Source organism: Solanum pennellii, chromosome 2 (assembly GCF_001406875.1).
Source record: "Solanum pennellii chromosome 2, SPENNV200".
NCBI lineage: Eukaryota > Viridiplantae > Streptophyta > Magnoliopsida > Solanales > Solanaceae > Solanum > Solanum pennellii.
In genome coordinates, this window is record NC_028638.1 from 47,056,319 (window position 1) to 47,080,382 (window position 24,064).

The 24,064-nt window shown below is 34.5% G+C and overlaps 2 protein-coding genes across 5 annotated transcripts; both read left to right on the plus strand.

Annotated features, from left to right (window-relative positions):
* Positions 1-3,130: 3,130 nt before the first annotated feature.
* On the plus strand, positions 3,131-17,222 carry LOC107011271 (katanin p80 WD40 repeat-containing subunit B1 homolog). 3 transcript variants are annotated; one of them, XM_015210687.2, is made up of 18 exons: positions 3,131-3,443; positions 3,986-4,116; positions 4,779-4,896; positions 8,248-8,474; positions 8,556-8,658; positions 9,837-9,907; positions 10,799-10,873; positions 10,959-11,102; positions 11,228-11,405; positions 11,919-12,434; positions 12,969-13,025; positions 13,130-14,013; positions 14,510-14,635; positions 14,890-14,964; positions 15,059-15,171; positions 15,750-15,866; positions 15,972-16,040; positions 16,683-17,222. In XM_015210687.2, the coding sequence occupies exons 1-18, from the start codon at positions 3,419-3,421 to the stop codon at positions 16,741-16,743; spliced, it is 3,090 nt and encodes a 1,029-aa protein (XP_015066173.1). In that variant the 5' UTR covers positions 3,131-3,418; the 3' UTR covers positions 16,744-17,222. The 3 variants fall into 3 exon arrangements, with proteins under 3 accessions (XP_015066173.1, XP_015066174.1, XP_027770368.1); XM_015210688.2 differs by lacking the exon at positions 3,131-3,443 and having other exon boundaries at positions 8,243-8,474; XM_027914567.1 differs by lacking the exons at positions 3,131-3,443; positions 3,986-4,116 and adding an exon at positions 4,334-4,512 and having other exon boundaries at positions 8,243-8,474.
* A 2,188-nt stretch (positions 17,223-19,410) lies between these two features.
* Positions 19,411-23,712, plus strand: LOC107009260. Of its 2 annotated transcripts, XM_015208567.2 has the most exons (4): positions 19,411-19,995; positions 21,638-21,687; positions 21,950-22,027; positions 22,254-23,712. In XM_015208567.2, the coding sequence occupies exons 1-4, from the start codon at positions 19,831-19,833 to the stop codon at positions 23,464-23,466; spliced, it is 1,506 nt and encodes a 501-aa protein (XP_015064053.1). In that variant the 5' UTR covers positions 19,411-19,830; the 3' UTR covers positions 23,467-23,712. The 2 variants fall into 2 exon arrangements, with proteins under 2 accessions (XP_015064053.1, XP_027769965.1); XM_027914164.1 differs by lacking the exon at positions 21,638-21,687.
* Positions 23,713-24,064: the final 352 nt, after the last annotated feature.

The following is a 24,064-nucleotide window of genomic DNA, read 5'->3' on the forward strand; positions in this document are numbered from 1 at the left end:
ATAAAAATTTAATTTGATTTGATTTGATTATTCAATATAACTCGAACAGTACGTGCCCCTAGTTATAATAGATAAAAAGAAGGGAAAAGGCTCAAATATGCCACTGAATTTTCAGAAAAGGCTAATTTTTGCCATCAGTTATAAGTTTGGCTCATTTATGTCATTACCGTTAAAGAAAAGGCTCATTCATGCCATTATTTTTTAACTGTGATTTTGCAAAACCATTTTCGACACGTGATCAGTTATAATTTGGCCACGTAATTAATTTTTTTTATTTTAAAAAAATAACTCAATTTTTATTCAGAACTTCAATTTTTTATATTGAAAAAAATTGATGGCGTGGCAAATTATAATTCGGCCACGTCATCAATTTATTTGATATAAAAAATAAATAAAAAATTAATTCAATTTTTTTTCAGAATTATGATTTTTTTATTAAAAAAATTGATGACGTGGCCAAATTATAATTGGCCAAATATTAAAAAATGGTTTTGCAGAACCACCGTTAAAAAATAATAATATAAATGGAACTTTTTCTTAACGATAATGACATAAATAAACCTAACTTTTAACTGATGACATAAATAAACCTTTTCTAAAAATTTGATGACATATTTGAGTCTTTTCCCTAAAAACAATAAAGAGGGGACATACCACAATGTTCAAGAGTGAAAAGCAATTTATTAAAAAAAGGTGAATGTTTCAAACAATCATGATGATAAACTATGATGAAACCTCCAAACAAGCAGGCAATAGCACATTACCTCACCTCACACTTTGTTACAATTAATAATTGCTACAACAAAAAAAAAAAAACTTTTACAATTATATCTAACTAATTAAAATAAAAACATTATAATAAATCTTTGTCACATTACAATCCAAGGTTAAATCTCATCTATAAGTCATATGTTTGATTTAATTTAATTAGTATGGTAATGGACAACTAATTCTTAATTATTATGTTTTAGAAATTCAGTCAAAGTCATAAGTTAGTTTTTGATCCTTTTACTTCAAGTTTAAGGAGTTCTCAATACATTTTTTTACTTCTTACCAAGTTATAATAATTACACTAACAATATATATTTCATAATCCTCACTATTGGTTATAATTATAATAACATTATGCATGGTAATACTAATCCCATAATTATTGTCCTAATCATTACAATTATAGTAATGCTAAAAGACTATTAATTAATGCCTTTGCCAAATAACGAGTCAACTTACGGTTTATCCTCTTTTGATTATAAGAAATCACGTTCACATATATTTTATACAAAAAAAATTTTATTTTTTTTAATGAAGTGAATAAACTATCACGATCATGAATTTAAATATTATTATTTAATGTGTAAAGAAAAATCACTTTTAATTCTTATTTTATTTTTTCTTCCCTTTTGAATATTATTTCGAACTTTCATATCTAATTAAATACTAAAGGGAAAAAATATATAATTAATTATAAGTTTGTTGAGTTGCCTTTATCTAAATGATTGATATTTTAATTGAGTATTTATGTATAATTAAAGCTAACTTGATAGCTCAAACACACATTTTATTTTTCTGAAAAAGACAACTTAACTGAACATCTCTTAATCTTAATATAAAGTGCTTTTTTATCTTTTATTTAAACTCTCAAACATATATTTCTTATTTGAATTATTGTCAATTAATGTATTATCTATTATGGTAATTAGTAGGTAAAGGGTGAAATTGGAAGTCTTAGTTCTCTAACTTAATTTTTTTTTTAATTAAAAAAATCAATCTTTAAAATATATATTCCACGTGTTCCATTTTTTAATTTTTCAATTATTTATATTTAGTGTATTTCTATCTTTTCTCAAATATAAATATTTATTACACTAAAATGAATTTCCAACAACCATTTCTATGTTTTGGCATTTTTCTGAAACAATATTTTTTATATTAAAAAGAAAAAGGGTAGTTAAAATAATAAAAGACAATTAAAGGTCCTTGATCACCGGAGCTGTTTTTTTGGTTAGTGGCTAGAATGTTTGGATAAGTCAATAACAACAACAATATTTAAATTCAAAATGAAAAAAAAACAAAGATTCTAGCAATATTGGCTAATAAAGTCGATTGAGAATGACGAGATTTCATATTTAAATTTTAGTAAAGATTAAAATAATTGATAATTTTTTTATTTAATTTAATTTTAGTGAGAAAAAATTATCTGATATGTATTAATTTTAGGAGATAGTAAATATCATGTGAAATTTATCTGTATTAATTTGATCTGAACATTGTGATTATGAAGAAAATAATGATATGTCATAAAGTATCAAAGGACCTAGTGGTTAATGAAGTCAATTGAGAATTCTGAGTTGATCAAATTTAAGCAAAGACTAAAACACTTGATGGTTTCTTCTGTTTGATTTAGCCTTGATGCAGAGTTATTTTCCTATTTTAAATGGAAGATAACAGATATTTCGTGAAATTCATTTGTGCGTAAATTGGCGCGAACTCTATGATTATCAAGAATGAAATAATAATAATAATAATTAATATACCATGAAGTATACAAGACTGTGTCGTAGTAGCTAATGAACTAAGTTGAAAATTACAAAATATCATCTTCAAAAGCTTGATGATTTCTTCATCTGATTTAGTCTCGATGCAGAGTTATCTGCTTCCTATTTCTGATTTGGAGACAACGTAAAATTACTTGTGCATAATTTGGCGCGAACGCCATGTTTATCACGAACAAAAAAAGTAAAAATTAATATTTCACGAAGTATTCAAGATTGTAATGTAGTAGCTAGTAAACTAGGTTGAAAATTACACGATATCAGATTCAAATTTCAATAGAGATCAAAAAACTTGTGATTTCTTTCATCTGGTTTAGCTTTAATGGAGAGAAGCATCTGATACCTATTTCAAATGAAAAGTAACATATATCATTTGAAAATTTATCTAAATTGACTCGACCATCATGATTAATTTATATACCAGAAGAAAATAATGTTAAATCACATGTATTCATGTTTAAAAAGTTTTTTTTTTTTAAATCCAAATTCTTTGAATCTCTTCTTTATGCTTTCAAGGAAACAAATAATAAAAAGAAAAAAAAAAGTGGTACCACACAAGTTTGTAAATATTAAGTATTTTTCATGTTCTCTTTCTTCTCTCTTCAAATCCCTCTGAATTTTCACAATTTCCATTTCCATTTCTCTTCCCCTTTCCCTTTTTAGCTTTTTCACTTTTCTTCAACAAAATTTGATTCCTAACTTTCTCTATAGATTTTGCACTCACTCTCCCTTCCTTTCTTCCCCTCTCTGTCATCCACAATCCAAGTTTTTTCTTCTCTCTGTTGACGACGGACGGTGACTTTTGTCGGTGCTTCTTATCTTATGCTTTGTTGTTTTCCGGCGAGTTATCCGATTTGCGGTGCAGAATGGCTAATCGTGGCTACAAATTGCGTATCCTTTTTTTGAATTTTGCTATTCGTTCTATTTATTTTACTTAAATGTGCGTTAAGTTTGAATTTTACTGTGTTGTTATGTTTTTTTGTTTGATCTGGGAGTGTTCTATAGAATGTTATAGTTACCTGCTGAAAAACGAAGTAGGATTTTAGTAACTTAGATAGAAATTTTTTTTGAATTTGCTTAGGATTTAGAGGATTTTGTTGGAGTGAGCTGAATAGTTGGATTTTTCTGGTATGATTTACTTTTTGTGCTTTTTTTGGTTTTATTAGTTTTTAGATTTAGCTAAGAGTTGGTGTTGTAGGTGAGTTTTTGGAGGTTTAATGTGTGATGTTGTTTTTAAGTTAAAGTATGTGGAGAAGTGATGAGGGTTGCTCGGATGGTAAACACCCTCCACCTCCAACTCTAAGGTTGTGGGTTCGAGTCGCAGGGGAGCAAAAAGGTGGGATTTTTCTGGGAGGGGTTAAAAAAATGTTGTGTGGAGAAGTATTAAATTTCAGCAATAATTTCTTGTGATTCTTGACTAATGTGAAATATAGAGGAATTTGTGGCGCATTCGGGGAATGTAAACTGTTTAAGGTTTGGGAAGAAGACGTGTAGACAGTTTCTCACTGGTGGAGATGATCAGAATGTGAATCTTTGGTCCATTGGTAAACCAACATCCACCACCGTGAGTTCAAATATCTATTCTTTCCAGTTCTCTTGCCTGAGTAATGTTGTTATGCTTTATTGGGATAATTGATTTAGTTTCACAATGAGATCTTTCTTAAGTCAAATGTAAATGCATTAAATGAGTGATCTATTATGATTATGCCTTCTATGCGGGAAGAGCTGCTGTTGCTGCTTTTTTGTTGGAGCTTTCTCTAGATAATTAGAGTGGGTGAGGATTGAGGAATGAGGTGTGATGTGCATTTTGGATGTGGCAGAGAATTTGTAAAGTTGTTAATGCTGCCAACTTAGATATAAGTGAGGTTATATTATCGTTGTTTCTTTATTGGTGCCTTAAAAGAATCTTTACCACTTGAAATACCAGACTGCTGTGGTTCTTTTGGATGATCTGAAACAGGTAACACGTGGATCGTATATTTCCAAATATTATGATTTATTAATCTAACTTATGTGTTTAGTTGCAACCTTTGGTATGACAAAGAATACAAATATATGGAAACTGTAAACCTTTCGAGTATCGAGTGATGGGTCATTCATCTCTATGAGTGCATGAAATTATTTGTTGATTCACTGTGTAGCGAAGAGCTGACTGCTACATGTTTTTATTTATCTTGAATCACTTTAGTCATATGGGACTGAATAGTCTGGTTTTGTGCTGTTCAGAGCCTAAGTGGGCATACGAGTCCAATAGAATCTGTAGCTTTTGACTCAGCAGAGGTTCTAGTGCTTGCTGGAGCTTCATCAGGTGTAATAAAGCTATGGGATCTGGAAGAAACAAAAAGTAAGTCGTTTTATCTTTTTAGCTCTATATATTCTATAAAATTAATACTAGCTTTACTCTTAAAGAATTGCAGCGAAAGTGCTCGCAATATGTTCTAAGAATGTGCTCACAATTTTTATTTTATTACATTGCTGCTTTATCCTCTTAAGCATTTGTCCTATTTATTAAATGTTGGTCTTATCTGTGAACTTCTAACAACGAGAAAGCATCGCCTGAAGTTGCCTCAGCCTGTTGGCCTGATTATTTTGGTGTAAATGAGCTAAGTGTAGTCTTAACTGTAGTAAATGTCTTTTTACATAAAAACGGCTAGTTGATTTTATTCCTCGTGCGAATAGAAAGTTAACCGCTTCACTATAGTATGATGTACAGTTAATTGCAATTAACACTTACTGCATGGTCATGCATTCATTAACCAACTCGGTATGTAACTGAAAGAGCATCTTTGGATCTTCAGTTACACAAGAAACTTGCTTTATGATTTCAAGATTGACTCCAAGGGTGGATCTGTGTGAAGGCGAACTCCCTCACCGGGAAAATGCACTGTATATCTAAGGTCAAATTTGAATTTTATGAGTATATATGTTATAATGAACCCCCTTGATGAGTTAAGAAACTTATCTTAGAAGTTAAGGGGGTTCAACCATTCCCTGGGTCTCTGGTTCTATTCTTGCCCACTGCATTTCTTTTTCCCCTTGTTTTTGCTTTGACTTTCCCCGCAGATTGGGCTCAGCTTGCAGCTGGCCTTAAACTCCAACCCAATTGGAAAGCCTCATTATTTTTGGGCTCCATTGGAAAGTTTATGCTTGCTACTTTTTTGATATTTTTCTCTTTTATTATATTTCTCCTACTCAATCTTTGTTCCAATCTGTTAGGCACACTATTTTTGCCTTTTATTCTTCTTATCTCTATTGCTTATCTTGTTTCTACTTAAAAAAAAAACCCTTTTAATGAACTAATTCCAGGGAACTCTTCTAAAAAATGATGAGTTATTGTTGAACTTTGCAATTGAGATAGAAAACTATTTTTTAAAGCAAGGTAAAATTAAGAAATTTAAAAGTTGTGGAGATTCTTTTAACAATATCTATTTAATTGAACTTACTTTTTTTGTTTTTTTGGTATTTCTTTCCTATTTTTTCAATTGTATTTTTGATAGAGGAAAACCGAACTACACTAAATTTAAATGAACTAAAAATGACGCTGTTTATTTGACTTCTGAATCTGTATTGTAGTATTAGTAACTCATTCCTTACACCTTTTAAAGAATCTTGACGATATTCAAAGTAATTAATGATTGAATGGACACTAATTTGGAATAAAATTTTAAAAAATAAAGTAGAATTCTAAAAGGTGCATCAGGCACTTTGCCATCAATATACTTGGGCATGCCCCTGGGGCCTGAGTATAGGTCCATAGATATTTGTAATCCAATTCTGGGGAAATGTGAAAAGAAATTAACCAGATGGAGATCGCAATATCTATCCTTGGAAGTTAATCTAACTTTGATTAACTCAGCTTTAGATGCCCTCCCTACGTATATGTTATCTCTCTTCCATATACCCCAGTCAAAGGTTGGATAAAATCAGAAGAAACTTCTTGTGGCAAGGCAATAACGAAAGGAAGGGTTATCATTTGGTCAAATGGAAGAACATTATCAGAAGTAAAGAACAAGGTGGACTAGGTATCAAGAACCTTAAATACCAGAGCAAAGCACTCAAGGTCAAGTGGCTGTGGAAGTACCATCAGGAGGACCAAGCCCTCTGGTACAGGGTAATCAAGAGCAAGTATGAGCTACTGAACACATGGGTAACCAAAGAGGTCCACACCCCCTATGGTATTAGCCTCTGGAAATCCATTAGAATATTCTGGCAGTTTCTCAATAATCAAGTAATCAATTAATTGTCAAAGTTCGAAATAGTAGAAAAACAAGTTTTTGGATTGATAAATGGGTGGGTACTGTGAGCCCCTGTGGTATTAGCCTCTGGAAATCCACTAGAATATTCTGGCAGTTTCTCAGTAATCAATTAACTGACAAAGTTCAAAATGGTAGAAAAACAAGTTTTTGGATTGATAAATGGGTGGGTAGTGTGAGTCTTAAAGACCTCTTTCCTGACATCTTTGTTTTGGCTCAACACCAAAAGAAAACTGTTGCTGAAATGTGGTCACCACAAGGATGGAATATGATCTTTAGAAGAAACTTGAATGACTGGGAAATTCCCAGAATGATTGAACTTTTCAAACTACTGGAGAGTTTCCAAGGAATCCAACCAGATGAAGACTATTTATGGTGGCATGGGCGCAACAAAGGAAGATACAGGGTGAAGGAAGGATATAAACAAACAGGTCTTATGGAGAACCAAGAATTCAAATGGCCATGGGAGCAAATCTGGAGAGTCAAAGTGCCACAAAAAGTGGCATGCTTCACCTGGCTGCTAGCCAATGAAGTAGTCCTGACATTGGACAATGTGGCCAAGAGGCATATATCTATGCAACAGATGCTCCTTATGTGGTAAGGGTACAGAGATAGTAAAACACCTCTTCCTACACTGCAATTTCACTGACCAACTGTGGCAGATTTTCCTTTATCTCAGAGGCATTTCCTGGAGTATGCCTAGTAAGATTGATGAGACTCTTTTCAGTTGGGAGGAGGCTGAAGTTGGGGCTACAAACAGAGAAAGATGGAGGATGATCCCTGCTTGTATATGGTAGACAATATGGAGAGAGAGAAATGATAGATGTTTTGAAAATAGGGACAACAACCTGCAGGAAGTCAAGCTTAAATGTATTTTCTTGTTCTGTTTTTGTTGTACAAATGTCTACTCCAATGAGACTGAGTCAATCATAGATGGTTTAGGGTCCATCTAGTTCCTGGTTTAGCATTGGAAGGACTTTAATCTTTTTCTTCTTTTTGTAAATATGGTTTTTCAGTACTAAAGTAGTATTGACTGAAATACAAATATTACTAGTGTCAAAAAAATAAAGTAGAACACTGCGAAGTAAAAGAAAAGAAGTATCAGAAATTTCAATAAGGCTTGATGGAGCAAGGAAAAAGTAGGACAAACACTAAATGGGGCATGAAAAGATAAGTTAATTTATTGGGTTAAGGTTTTTTCCTTTCCCACTTTGCTCCAGTTTTCATTTTGTAATTTGTGCATGTTTGCTTCTTCACACTTCGAACCTCCTTTAGTGAAAAATCCTGCCTTCGCCATTGATTACACTAGTCATATTTAACTGAACATCCTTCAAGTGTTTGAATTATCTGCGTGTTAAACAAAATATGTAATCCTATTGTGCTTAAATGAGCAAGTCATATCCAGCTCGACTCCTAATCCGGTAATTGTTCTTGAAGTGTAGTGGTTCGCACTCTTACGGGACACAGATCATATTGCACTGCCTGTGAATTCCATCCTTTTGGTGAATTTTTTGCATCTGGATCTATGGACACTAATCTTAAGATATGGGATATAAGAAAAAAAGGATGCATCCACACATACAAAGGTCATACTCGAGGAATAAGTACCATACGATTCTCCCCTGATGGCCGCTGGGTGGTTTCTGGCGGATTTGACAATGTTGTGAAGGTAATTCCTAAGTTGGCTAAAAAAAATGTGGCATTATAGGCTCTTTTTTTTTCTTGAGTATTAACCTCTATTGTTAGTTAGGTATGGGACCTAACAGCTGGAAAGCTCTTGCACGACTTTAAGTTCCATGAAGGGCACATTCGATCCATAGATTTCCATCCACTTGAGTTTCTTTTGGCAACAGGTACTCCTTTTATTCTGTACCCAATCATAGAAATGGTGCTGTGAACAAATTTATGTCCGGTTTTCTTCTTTCCCTTATCTTTTCTTTTGATGTGAATGATTCTCCTTATCTCTGTCCTTAATCTTTCTTTTGTTTTATTTCATATTTCAGTCGCGATCTACATCTTCTAATACAAGGATCAAATTAACTTAGTGGTTAACATACCACTATAGCTTGTTTGGCCAAGCTACTAAAGGCCAAATATGTCTTCTTCTTCCTTTTTTTTTTAAAAAAGAAACTCTTATTTAGAGATTGAAGGTATTTGGCAAAACTTTTGGTGAAAGAAATAAGTGTTTTTGAGTAGTACTGGAAATTGCTTTTCAGCTTTCAAGCAGAAAGTGGAAAAAATAGCTTCTTCCAATCGTAATTGCTTTTTATTCTTTTCGGACAAGATTACCCATTTAAACAATATTTACCGAACTGATTAGTTGTGGCTTCCTTTTTTCGTAATTTACCACTCAAAAATACTTTTGCAATTTTTCCAAACTTATAACAAAAGAACTTCTCAAATAGTTTAGTCAAACACAAACTTCGATTCTTCCTAAGTACTTTCTTGAAAAGGACCTTTGATAAGAAGTACTTCTCAAAAGAAGCTGATTTCGGAAGCTTGGCCAAACATGCTACGTGCTTTTTTTACAGACTTGCCAAAAGGTTTTATGTTTTTGCCTTCCCTTGTCATAAATAGTGGTACTTGCTTAACTTTTCAATTAGAAAAGAGAATCTGGTCAGTTAAAAAAGAGAAATCACGGGAAAAGGTGCATGTTTTAAGCAAAAGGATTTATCTCACTGATTCATTGGTCAGATTATGAGAAGTTCAAACGTTTCAAGAGGTGGTAGAGTAGTTGAGAGTGTAAAATGTTTTGAAGAATTATCTTGCTCTCCATTTATTATGGTCCATCTGTGATGGAATTTTAAAGCCAGATCCATCTTAAGATGGAGAATTATCTTGCTCTCCATTTATTATGGTCATCTGTGATGGAATTTTAAAGCCAGATCCATCTTTAGATGGCATATTATAGCAGGATCAAATAATTGATTCTTCTAAACACAATAGAGTTTTGTACCTTGTCTCTATCCAAATAATGCTATTTTTTTCTGCTGTCCATGTGATCTTGTTTCAACACTTGAGTTGTTCTCAGGTTCAGCTGACCGCACCGTGAACTTTTGGGATTTGGAAACATTTGAATTGATTGGATCGACTCGACGTGAGGTATCTATGCATCTTCTTCAACTTTTTACTCTTTAAAAAAATGTACACCATGTGCAAGGGAAGATCTTGTGTTGCGTTCTTAGTTTGGCTGTTAGTTGTGAGGATCATATCCAGATATTTGTATACATTGGATGCTTTGTGTAATAACTCTGACTGCTCATACCTAAAGTTCCCCCTTGAAGTTGCCGTCTTTTCTGTTATGTGCTTATACCCAAAGTGCTTGTAACTAAATAAGATATTCTATAAATTTGCTGTTAAAAAATGTCTTAGAAGTTACAATTTAGTACGTTGGCTATACTACATGAAATGATTGAAGCGAAGCATTTATTTTGTCAACATAACTATGCTCTTTCTTGGATAAACAATTTAAGATCAAAATGGTCATCTCATGTGAGTTTCTCTTCCCATCTTTCAGAGGATGATAGGAAGAGATTCCGTAGGAGGCATATGACTTGGGATCTGTTAAGAATATTGCCGTCTTTCTGCCCCTTATGTTTCAGTTTTCTCTTGGATGCATTAGAAGGATTTGTCAGATAAAACCATTAGACTTGCTCCTCAAGATATTTTCTGCCGTCTTTGTGCCCCTTATGTCTCAGTTTACTCTTGGATACATTAGAAGGATAGGTGGGCTAGAAGTGTAGAACCATTAGACTTGCTTTTCACTCCAAACGCTTTCAGGGATAGAACTAAGAATAACTGGCTATGTAAATAAATTTATCTTGCTTGTATAATTTTCTTTTCTGGGTAGTATTGATACCGCTGCATATTTTTCTGTGATTGAAAACGGGATATGATGTTGCTTCCAGTATATTTGTTTTGATTAAATTTTTATGTTAAATTTAATCTACTTAGATACAATTATGTTTGGAAAGTTTTGACGTGTTCTTCTAGGCTGCAGGAGTACGATCAATCACCTTTCACCCGGAAGGAAGGACTCTGTTTTGTGGATTGGATGATAGCTTGAAGGTTAAGCTCTTGGCATACTGCATTTTTGTAATTCTATTGTTGAAATAAGCAATTCTCATGTTTGTTGACCACCTTTGTCCTGAAGGTTTATTCATGGGAGCCTGTAAATTGTCATGACTCTGTTGAAATGGGATGGTCGACTTTAAGCGATCTCTGCATACATGATGGGAAGCTTGTAGGTGGTGCTTATTACCAAAACTATGTTGGAGTTTGGGTTGCAGATATTTCGGTAATTAGCTTGATCACTGAAGCTTAAGTCAAACTTGTCCATGGCTTTAGTTTTTATCTTTACATTTGACCCATTGTTTCAAGATCAGTTTTTCGATTTGTTTTATTTGTTGCCTTTTCCGCCAGCTTATTGATCCCCATGGAGCTGGTTCAACTCCAGATAGACAAAGTAACTTGGAGCAGAAACAGGACCATGTGGAGAGTCGTTTAGAAAGAATAGGAAGCAACAGAAGTTCTAATTCAAATCTTCGCTGCACATCACCTGATATTGATTCCAAGGAAATAAAGAACATATATGTGGACAGTAAGTTGTTTTAACATCCTACTCTAAAAATCAGACCACGGAAACAAAATTTTTTTAGCAACTTGGCATTAAGAAACTCTAATATTGACATCTTGTTTAATTATAGCCATACACTTGGGGTGGAATATAATGGCCTGGTGTAATTCGTTACCTGATATGGTGATAACTGGTCTTCTGGGTAAACCAACCTGTTCCGTACTTTTAGGCCAATGTTGGGTAATCAGAAGATTTCACCTTGCCACCGACATATCCTTCCATGATAGGGTTTGATGAATTTCATCATAGTTATTTAATACTAGGTCATCAAAAAAATAAATAATAGTTATTCATTACTAGTTGAAATGCAACTTTTTATTGAATACTCTTTCTACTTCATTTATTTTTTTTTTTTTTTTTAAAAAAAATATTCATCACTTCCATTTTCTACTTCATTTAGTATCACAAATTTCAGTTTACATATCCACATCTAATTGCAGTTCTATTTCCATGCACTTAATAGTTTCTTTTTTGCAGGTGAAAATCCTGTAACCATTAAGAAAGTTACTTCTCCTTCTCCAAAAGTGGTTCCTCCTTTAAATTCTAAGGAAAACAAGAATCAGTTGAGTCAGAAGCTTAATTCTGTTGTAGGTTTACCTGCAAAAATTAATGGATTGCCAGTAGGTAAATCATTTGTCGTCCCCAGTGTGGTACCTCGTGATATTCCAGAGGAGAAGAAATTGGATACTTGTAGAAGGGAATCTGTTTCTGCAACCAGTGCAAGTAGTGGTATACCACAAAAGCCGTCTCACATAAAGTGCCCATCCAGCAACAACTTTGATATGGAGAAGATTTCTGTGGCTCTTCAGTCTGAAATTGCAGACAACTTGCTGCGTACAGAAGATTGTAAGAAGGAATCAGATATTAATAGCAGGCTTATGGCAGATAATGATTCCAGAGAACGTTCCGAGGCAAAAGATTCTGCTGGCAAGCATGGTGGAGAAAAGCTAGAGAAAACTTCATTGCAACCACCGCTGAATAGTCGGGAGAACCGTTAGTTCTAAATACTCTTTATTTGAATTGACTTTTGAGCTCTCTATGGTCTGTTTCCGTGTTGTACAGTTTTCTGCATTCTTCCTCGGAGGTTTTCTGCTAATTTTGGGCTGGTGATCTCTATTTTAGTTACAGGTTTTCTTCATCTTAAGGGATTTGCTCATTAAAACTTGCCTTAAAATAAAACATTAAACTACAAGATATTTCTAGTTTGTATTTGACCAGTGTTCATAATTTTGTGGCACAGTATTGTAAGAATGTTCAACTTTTTATTTTTATTTTTACCTGATCAGTGCTATGATGTGAAATGTTTTTGAAAAGTCAAAATTAGCTAGCGAAATCATGCTGGCTGAAATAATCATTTTCTGCTTTTGCTTGACACTGTGTAAGTTGCTTGTATGCACTTCCTGGTTTGCTTACATTTTAGTTCTTCTGTTAGGTTTACAGTTTTGTGCTTGGCCTTTTCTTTGCATATATAGATGCATAAGTTAGAAGCATGAAAACAATATTAATTTAATTTTCATTATGTTTCAGGTAATGTGGGTTCAGAAGGTAGGAAAGAGTTGCATCCAGTTAGATTTGTGAATGGAGGTTAGTGTCTGATAAAACTATGCTGTAAGAAAAGGAAATTTCAAACAGTCCTTTTTTTTTGTACGAGAAAATCAAACATTGTAACTAATGTTTTGTTATGGCAGTGGCGGTAGTGCGAGGAAGGACGCGCAGTTTGGTTGAGAGGTTTGAGAAAAGGGAAGGGTTGAACATGGATGATGTCCATAAGCTGGATGCGGTGTCTCATTCTAAAACTGAGGAAACAGACGTATCCCCTTTGCCACCTTCTTGTAGTAAAGATGAGGAACTAGAAACCTTTTCCACAAAATTTGAAGAAGAACCAGAAACATCACCTTTGACAGCTTCTCGTTTTAAAACAGAGGAAGCAATGCGCCCCATGCCTTCAGCTCATTCGAAAGTTGAGGAAACAAATTCATCTGCTTTGCAAGCTTCTCAATATGAAGTTGAGGAATTAGAAGCATCCCATAAGCCAGCTTCTAAATCTAAATCTGAGGAAGTAAGAAAAAACCATTTACCAGCTTCTCATTCTGAAGCTGAGAAATTAGAGGCATCCCCTATGCTAGCTTCTCAGTTTAAATATGAGGAAGTTAGAGAATCCCATTTACCAGCTTCTTGTTCTAAAGCTGAGGAATTTGAAGCATCCCCTATCCTAGCTTCACAGGTTAAATCTGAGGGCGTAAGGAAGTCTCGTTTGCCAACTTCTCGTTCTAGAGCTGGGGAATTAGAAGCATCCTCTATACCAGCTTCACAGCTTAAACCTGAGAATGTAAGAAGATCCCGTTTATCAGCTTCTCGTTCTAAAGCTGAGGAACTAGAAGCATCCCCTGTGCCTGTTTCTAAGTTTAGAAGTGGAACAAGAACATCCCGTTTGTCGGCTTTTCGTTCAAAAGCTGAGGAAGCTAAAACATCACGATTATTAGCTTCTCGTTCTAAAGCTGAGGAGGCACAAACATTGCGCCTGTTGTCTTCTGGTTCTAATGCTGAGCAACCACAAATAGCCCCTTTGCCGGTATTGATCTTGGGCTACCTATAGTTGATTGTTTCTTCTTTCGTTGTGTTTTGTTGATATGTTGAGATTGCCTGGTCTTATCTGATATACCTTTACATTCTGTCTAAGCGATGCCACGAATGCTGAAATACATGTCCTCCACTGTGCTATGTAAATTATGTGAACCTAAAAAAATCTATCATAGCTAGTGCACTTGTTAGGAATCAATTGTTCCGTATCTAATTTATCTACTAGGAATGTGGTTTAAACTTTTAAACAGGTGATGAGAGAATTTTGTGAACAGAAAGAGTTCTCCTAGAATTACATGTTCCAGGCTTTATTTTTTTCTTCCGTCTCATAAGTTGACATCGGGAAATGGCGGTGGAGTTGGGGTCACTACGGTTTTCACTTGTAACATTGATTTTATTGCAGCCTTCTCTTTCAATATTTCAATCTTATTTGGTAAATACTTTCTCACTGTTGGCACAACTCTCTTATGTTATTTGCCTACATGCAGGATACTAATCAGCAGATCATTGCACGGTGTGAGCCAGTGCAGAATGATGATATAATTATTGAAGATCTTATGCAACGCCATGATGTGCTGCTAAATTCGTTTAGATCTCGTTTGACAAAGCTGCAGGTAACCTTTAGCTTATATTTTTTATAGTTTGAGCTTATGTCTACACGTGTCACACAGATACTGGTTTCTGCATTCCTAACTTTATCTTAATAGGATTTAATTCTTTAGCAATGCCAGTCTAATGTTGACAGCGTGGCATGTAATTCTTGTAGGAATTGGAAGATCTTTTAATTGATACTTATGATATAGGTAAAACTGTGTGTGATCCTGTAATGCTTGAAGCCTCTTACAAGTATGGTCTTTTAAACTCACAGGTAGTTCGTCACTACTGGGAACGGAATGACATCAGGGGTGCTTTTGAGGCCTTGAGGAAGTTGTCAGATTATTCTGTGAGCATTTATTCTTCTGTCATAGTGGTCTCTTCCCAAATATTATATTTGATAAATTCTATAATGTATTTCTTAAATTTATTTCCTCTTGCAGGTGCAAGCTGATGTTGTGAGTGTCCTCGTAGATAAAATGGAGATTATCACTTTGGATTTGTTTTCCTTCTTGTTGCCTGTACTGTTAGCCTTACTTGAAACTAAGATAGAAAGGTACGTAGTGATACAACTCATTGCTTGTTGCCTTTACTGTTTCCAGTTTGACATCCTTCAAATATGATCTAAAAATACTGCTTAAATGATTACTGCGGTATACATGGTGATTATTTATTCTTTGATAGATATCATTACCAATCAAGCTAGGGTGACTCTGGTTTTGAATTTCTGGAAAAAAAAAATATTGTTCCTTCTCCATCCTGCCAAACTAGAAGTTTTTACAAACATGGTAATATATAAATTCGAAAGGTTAGAACAGAAAAGAAGGAACGATACATATCTTGGCAAACCTTGACATTTTTTTTGATCAGTTTTTAACATGGTGGTGAATATTACTTGCTTCAAGTGAAGCATAAGAGATAAAAGGGACTACCTCAGATGGTTTCTTAGCTTTAAACAATTTTTGGTTCTGTCTGTGTGGATATGGGGGTTGCATAGCACACTTATTTATTTCATTGAATTCTGCTGTTAATTTTTATTTTATTTTCTGATTGCACTGTTAAATTTTATAGTTATATTTTTTAAAATTTCTTCTTCACATGTTGATTGCTTCTGTCTTTTTCACTCTTCTACAGGCATGCAAATGTTTCCCTGGAGCTGTTGTTGAAACTTGTTGCAGTCTTTGGACCAGTAGTTCGCTCAGCCGCTTCAGCACGTCCATCTGTAGGGGTTGATCTTCATGCAGAAGCAAGGTAATGATGCTTATTTGGCTAAGCAGTTCACTTCTTGTTTATATGCTTGGATGCTGGTAAATACAAAACACTTACCTGTCTTTGATTTTGTACACTGTAAAACAGAATTAAGTGCTGCAGGCAGTGCTTTGCCTACCTCCAAGATATACAGAAAACACTTCCTGAACTTATAAGGTAACTAAGAATCTAATTTTTTACTTTTCATTATGTTTGTTGTCATGAATTTATTTTATGGGTGGTCGGTCCAACTCATCCTCTCTTTATCTGGGATAGAGTTACTAGAATCCCAATAGAGCTTCAAAGTCAGAAAAATGGCAAGTATAGTGCCTCATTATGTTTGAGCCATCAATTAAGGTGTTGTAAGCATGCTTCACAGTCAATGATGCTCAACAAACTTCAAACCTAGTAAGAAAATGAGAATCTTTTGGTTTTAACTTTCATTGGACAATTGTTATGATCAAGAGTGGTGGATTTGTTATCATTGTGATTTATCATAAGTTTCTATATTGAAATACGTTTGCTTCTATCATGGTAGCTTAGTAACTAGTGAATCAAATTGTTCTGATGCTTCATGATTCATGCTATTTGAATATGTTTGGTTTGTGGGTAAGACATTCAAGGCTTGATATCTAATACAATAGGTCCATATTGAACTTTTGAAATTTTAAAGTAGATGGATGCAACTTGTTGTCGAATAGGACTTCCCTTTGATATCTTTACCTTCTTTTGTTACATATCTAATGCAAGCTAAAAAGTCGAAATTCCTTATGTCTTGATGTTGCTTGCTATCTAAATTTCGCTTACGCTCTGTTGCAGGGGAGGGGGTCAGCCGGCAAAAGGTGCAGTACAATTAAATCTCCTACTTCAAGAATCATAGTCCAGTTTATGATATATGCTTTTCCTAATGGCTAAAGCGAGACAACGGAATGGGAAGTTAGCTACTATACAATGTTCTCAAACTTATGTCTCTTTATGGACACCCACAATTTTGCTCCTCGGGTTTCCATCGTTGCCACCATTTTCACCAACCTCGTAACAGCGGAAAATTGGCAAGATGGAAATGCAGTGTCTGTCCTCCGCCACTGCAACTGAGTTGGGAGGCAAAGGTAAAAACTCTCGACATAATATATCCTTTTGTTGGAGAGTAGCATCGCTATCTTCACTCAGATACGCGGCTTGAACATATTCAAAGTTCCTGGCTGTATGTGTCCATCCATATGTAAGTTGTGTACATGTATCTGCAATAGTAAAAAAAAAATTGGATGAGATGTGTACATCATTTGATCAATGAAACAGAGATTCATACACACTCCTTCTCTTGCTATCAAAACTCAAAATATTGAATTTTCTTCTCAAGTCACTATAAGCCTACACTGGTAAGTTTAGACTTAAATGATTGTCATTATACAATTAGACTCCTTTTTTGTGGAGTTCTAGGCCGTTTTCAAATGCATATGACAGATGATATTTTACAATATTTTTGGAAATTTTATTAGGAAATCGAATTTATAAGCAACTTATTGATATTCAAAATGGCAAAAATACACCATTTTTTCAAAAATAATAAGGATGTACTGTATGAGGCTATAACTAAAGTTGAAATGATGTTCACAAACTCTGATTACAAATGACGACGTAGATTAAGAGGTTAACTACAATCCTAAGTTAGTGTTCTATGGTCTATACGTACAGTATATGTTTTAGATAATCGTTTTTCATGGGGAATTTTTTTTTTTTTTCGTTTTCTTGCGCTGATACGTAAGCAAAAAGTATGAAATGCTACATGTGAATATATTTGTTTTACTTCTTAGAAAAGTCATTTTTCTCATTTCTAAAGAATTTATTTTTCCGGAGATATTTTTCCCCTCGACTGAACACACCCTAAAGTAGAAATGACGTTCACGTTATATGTTTCATTCAATTTATTGGTTAAACAAATGCTTGTCTTCGGAGATTAAATCACGCAATTCCCTTCCTTTTTCATCTTTTTTTTTCTGGAATTAGTTGAAGTTAGAAGGTAGAAAGGAATAAAAATTGATCAATTTAAGCTATTAAAGTAAGTACTTAAGGCACAATCATATGTCTGAATCAGTTAAAAAAATAAAAAATAGAAGGCACTTTATGTGAAAGGTATTTTAATATTGACCCTAAAACGACCTTAATCCAAGTATATCACTCTCACATATTTTGCTACGTTAATTTTTTATTCTTCATGGAAGTTTGTTGTCCCCTATCATTGTTTACCGACTGATATTGTTGCTAGTAAATTTTATGTAAGACTTTGATATGTTTCGATCGAGCAAATGATAAAGTATTCTTGTTAAATATTTTCGGCTCAAACATAAGTGCAATAAAATTTTAGGTATATCCTCAAGTGCTCATTATATAAACAAGTTAATCACTTAAAATATGTTGCTTCTCTTATTTATAAGTCGAAAGATCTCAAGCCTATTCGATTTGAAGCTCATGTATATGACTAAAGTAGGTGATATATTTTACGTGATTAATATACAAAAGTTTTTTCTAGAATCTAAAATGAAAAAAAAATAACTTTCACATATAGCAAACATAAAAATCATATTTGTATGTTATAGCTACAGTTTGCATAATTGCGCTTCATAGCGAACTTTGCTATGCTATTTCGCTATACATATATACAAAAGGCAGTGGTTATGCATTTGTACAGACGAAGCAATTGTATAATCTGTTTCGGTATACATATACAAAAGAATCAATTGTATAATTTGTGTTTGTATAAAGTGAGAAAGACAAAAGAAAACTGAGCAGGGGAAGATCATATTTGTATAATCAATACGTGTATAGGACGAAAATATATGCAATTGTATTTGTATGTACAATTATCTCTCACTTTATACAAACACAAGCACAATGTATACATTTTTGTTGTATAAAATGAGAAAGGCGAGTAAGACTGGCGAGTGAGATCTGGGAGAGGGGAGAGAGCGAAACCAGAATATATGTATATATACGATTTTCTCTCGCTTTATACAAACGCAAACGCATTTTATACATTTGTGTTTGTATAAAATGAGAGTGGCGAGCGAGATCTGGGAGAGGGAAGAGAATGAAACTAAAACATATATGTATATATACAATTTTATCTCGCTTTATACAAACACAAACACATTTTATACATTTGTGTTTGTATAAAATCTCGAGAGGCGAGCGAGACTGCCAGTAAAAAAAGAGTGTCGAGCGAGATTCCACCAAGGAGAGAGTCAAAAATAACAACAGTTTGATATGAGATACAATTAAATCAAACTGTAATCACATCATTTGATTTAAATTAATAATTTGCTATCATATATACAATTTTCTCAACAAAAACTGTCTAATAAAAACATTTTATTACGTATTAAAACAAGTCATAATTCAAGTCATCGATCATTAATTTATTATTTAGTCAATCTTATTAATTCATGGTCATTCCAAGTCAGTCAACGTACGGTCCATTTTCTGTCTGTCAATTTCTTAAAATTAAAAGGGTCATTTTATATAATTAAAAATAACATTTTTAATCCCTCAAAAGAAAAAAGAAAAATGGCTTTCACTGTTGATTGATTCATCCGCAGAGAGATATTTTCAGGTAAACCAAAATTCTCGATAATTCAAAACAAAAAATCTCCAATTCCCAAAATTACAGAAAAAACAGTTATCATTGTTTTCTCCATGTTTTTCTCTTCCAGTCACCAGTTTTCATCAATCATTTCTCCTCCTAAATTCCCATTTCTAAAACTTTCGCACAAATCCGTCAACCCCTTTTTTCTTCCCTAACAACAAACAAAAAAAAAAGAATCAGAATTTTCCGTTTAGAAAACCATTTTTTCCGGTGATGTTTTCGGGGTAGTTGCTAACGTGCGCCGTTACGGGAGATTATTTTTTTTTTGAAAAAAATAATCTGAGCCGTCCACGTGGAGGTTCTGGATTGTTCTAGACCGTTAGGATGGAAACGGAAACAATGGGGGTGGGGGTGGGGAAGATGAATTGGGGTACGTGGGAAGAGCTAATACTTGGTAGCGCTGTTCGCCGGCATGGGACCAGAGATTGGAACGTCGTCGCATCGGAGCTCCGTGCCCGGACTTTATATCCTCACTGTTTTACCCCTGAGGTATACACTTATTTACAATTACCTGCCACTGTTTGTTTTTTTTTTTAATTTAATTTTATGATAGAGACAACACTACTTTTTGATTATTTTTTTTTTCTGGTCTGTTCGTAATCTCCGTATTTTTCTTCCGTTATAAAAGAATTATTCTTCTTTGTCGGATAGTTTATTTATTTATTCATTTCAATTATGCTTCTGCTTCGATTTCCTTATCAGACTGATTTTGTGGGGCCCAATCTCATAGGATAAATTACTAAATAATTGAGTTAAAATTAAACAAATAAATTGAAATAACTTCTTTATTTTTAAAGATGTGATTTTATTTTTTTTTGAGAATTGGATAGATGTAGTATGCCACAAAGACCCTTTCTTTTTTGTTTGTGTCACTGTCTGTCCCTAGTACTAAAAATTGAGTAGATAGAATTACAAATAGTAGTATTATTGTTGAATGTTGAGTGTTGAGGTGGAGGGGTGGCCTAATTATGTGGCAGGAGGAGTTTGGTTGGTAGACTGTCAATGTGGACCAGAATCTGAAGCTTTTGGTGTGTCTGATTACTGATAATGTGTGTTGGGACCAGCCAAAATATTTGTCCTTGTTGATGAATGAACATGTGGCTGCCATATACAGTGGTGAACCAATGAAAAATTGGATCTTTTTTTTGTAGTGGTTTAAAGCATTTTATATGTGCCTTTATGTTTTTGCCTTTGACTACGTGGTGGTCTTGTGGTGGATGAATATTTGATAAGACAATTCTTGATGATAAAGTATATTTGTACTATGTTTTCTGAATAAAGTTGTTAGCTTTATAGCTGTGTTGATCGAACCCCCTCTACGAATATTGTTGTATCTTTCAATAATACATAGCTTTTGAAGGGTATGAATGTGGTTTTTAAAGATTCGTAGCAACATAGCATTATAGAAACTTGATAGTGATATATGAGGTCTTGACTAGTAATGGTTGTTAGGCTTTTCTTCTCCCCCGGTCTGCAAAATTATTGCCTTTCTGTACGCTTTACTCTTGATCAGTTGATATTAGAGTAGAATTGTTCTGCAAGAGATGTGACTGATTGAGACATGATAGGCTCTTTGATCGTCTTGACAAAATTCTTTTGTGATGTAATGGAGTTGTAAAACAGATCTCTGAAACATAGCTTGTAATGCTTTATCACTTTCTAATGATAGAGATGGACAAAAATAATGACTGCAAGATTTCTCTGATGCAACCGAGTTGATTGTAGCATTTACTTGGAATATTTGATATTGAGGACCATAGACATCATAAGATCAATGCTTCTCAGTCATAATTTTCTCACATGTCGTTGGTTTTTGGATGCAACTAGTTGTAAAATGAGATATGTTGTGTCTTGGCACATTTGAGTAGTTTGAATAGCAAGAGTTTAGGCTGATAAATATCTTGCTAACTATGTAAATATACCAACCAGAGATAAGGAAACCATGAGGTACACTAATTTAATTCAGGATTGTAGTGCTCTGCTGACTTATGACTAGCCTATGCATTTTCTGTAGTAAATTAACTTCAATGCTTTTTCTTGACCTTGTTTTTCCATGCTTAAGTTTGCCATACCTTTAACCATACTCTACGATATGCTAATTTGAGTCATCGACAAATAACTTCAATTGCAGGCCTGCAAAGCCAGGTATGAGGAGTTACGTAAGCGCTACTCTGGATGCACGTGAGTCAAGTTCTTCGATATCATGACCTTATTTGTTTATTAATGAGTTAGTTACCATGGAAGTTATGGCTTCTGACATATGACACATGTATGATTTTTGCTTCCATCTAATGTATGGAGTACACAATTCACTGAGCTATTTGATCTTGCCTTCAGCTCTAAAATGAATTCATGGTTTCCATTAGTTACTGTGAGTTGAATATAATAGGATGCCATCCTTGCGCTAACCAGTGTCTTACTTATATAACCTTATTTTGGCCAGTGCTTTGTTTGAAGAGTTGCGGAAGCGACGAGTGGAAGAATTGAAGCGGGAATTGGTGAGATCTGAGAGCTCCATTGGGTTAGTAAATATGTTTCTTCCTGTTTTAAGTTGATAAGCAAACACTGGCTAATAAATCACTTCATTAATGAATCCTGATGTTTTTGCCAATATTTCATGCATCTGAATGGCATAAAAATCCTGTCTTTTTAGATTACTACTGCCTCAAGTCTCTGGTTCCCTTAGTTATCTGTATCCTTAGAGTAACTCTGTGATTCTCATATTTTATCTCGATGCTCATTGTCAGGTCACTTGAGTCAAAGATTGAAAGGCTACAGGCTGAGAGAGAGCGATCTGATCAGATAGACCACAGTTTGAGTCACACTAAATCTCCTGCTCCTCAGACAAAATCAGAAGATATCGAGTCTTCTGTGAAAGAAGAAGCAAAGGATGGGTTGTCTGCTGGCAGCTTCACGCTTGATATTAGAACAAACGGGTCCCCCGAGTCTCAGGTTCCCACCATACCCTCAGCTACAGAGGCAGTCGTGAAGCTAGAACTTTCAGAGTCTTGGGGACGGGACAAAGCTCCAAGTACAAGCAAGGTTCCAGACTCTGCGAATGGAAATGGTGGGGCTGTGAGGAAGAGAAGAGGTAAGAGGAGAAGAAAAGACACGGTTTGGGATGCCAAAGAAGGGAGCATTGAGGACAGTGACAACGTATGTTCAACGAGTCTCGCCTCCACTTCTCACTGTAAAGAAGTACTAACCAGTTGTGATCAGAGTAACAGGCGTTCTGCTGCAAGTGATCATATAGTAGGTTTATCTAGGTTTAGGAATGATGACTTGATGAGGATTTTCAATTCTATCACACAGCACGAAGCTGCTATGGTCTTCAGGCATCGTCTTGATAGTCAGAAGAGAGCAAGATACAAGAAAATGATAAGGCGTCATATGGATATCGAAACAGCAAGATCAAGACTAGCCAACTGGTCCATCAGAACACCAGGTGAACTCTTCAGAGATTTCCTTTTACTAGCCAACAATGCCATGGTATTTTACTCTAAGAGAACGAGAGAATACAAAGCAGCAATGGCCCTAAGAGACATTGTCACTAGAGCCTATCGGGAACATTACAAAGGCTCTTACCACAAAGCTACATCATCACACCTTCCATTGCCAATAATTGGTAATCCACCTGGGAAGCCACGAAGTGTTCGTCCTCGTCCTTCTAAAGAAAAACTTCAAGCCAAGTATGGCAACAACATCATTGCTGGAACACTAGGAAGACAGAATCATAAACCTGGTGATGCTGCTGATTCTAAGGTACCATCGCAAACTCCCTCATCAGCTAAGAAGGGCTTCAAGAAGCCCGGAAAAATCAAGTGTGGATCGACTACCGAGACTGTCAATCCACAGAGTAAAGTACAAGCTAAGGAATCCTCACAACATAATATTAAGGTTAAAAAGGAGCATCGAGTTAAGGCTGTAACCAAAGAGAGGAAGAGGGCTCGCCAAAAGTGATTTTGGTTTAGAAATTTTCTGGTGTATCATATTTCAATTTTGCGTTGCCATTTTGCTCTAGGCATCATCTTGATACAGGAGAAATGCAGGTGTAATATAATACTAATGAAGTTGTGGATAATTAACTCCAAAATTATAGAATTGTTCCTGAACTATCTCTTCATCAGGCCCTACTATATTATGGATAAAAAGGCCTTGTATAATAAGAATCCCAATGGTTGGAACTTGGACTCAACAATTGTGTTGTTATGTTTGTGCCTGATGCAGCAGACTTACTCAGAAGGCATTGAGAAGAGGATCGATCCTGTTATAATCAGTATGGATAACTATCCTTCAAATCAACTAAATCATATTAAAGTACAGTCTTTTGTAGTTTTGTCCTTTTATGCCCCTCGTTATAAATAATGTTTTGCGGGCATATGATCCACAAATTATGTCTCAACATAACTTCAATTTCTAAAGAACTTAGGTCCCATTACACATAAGTTCAATTGTGAAACGGCAAAAATAAAAACCAGACCATTATCAGCACATGATATTATTTCCTATAATTTAACCAGATATTGTAGTTAGCCTAATCAATAAACATGTCAAGATC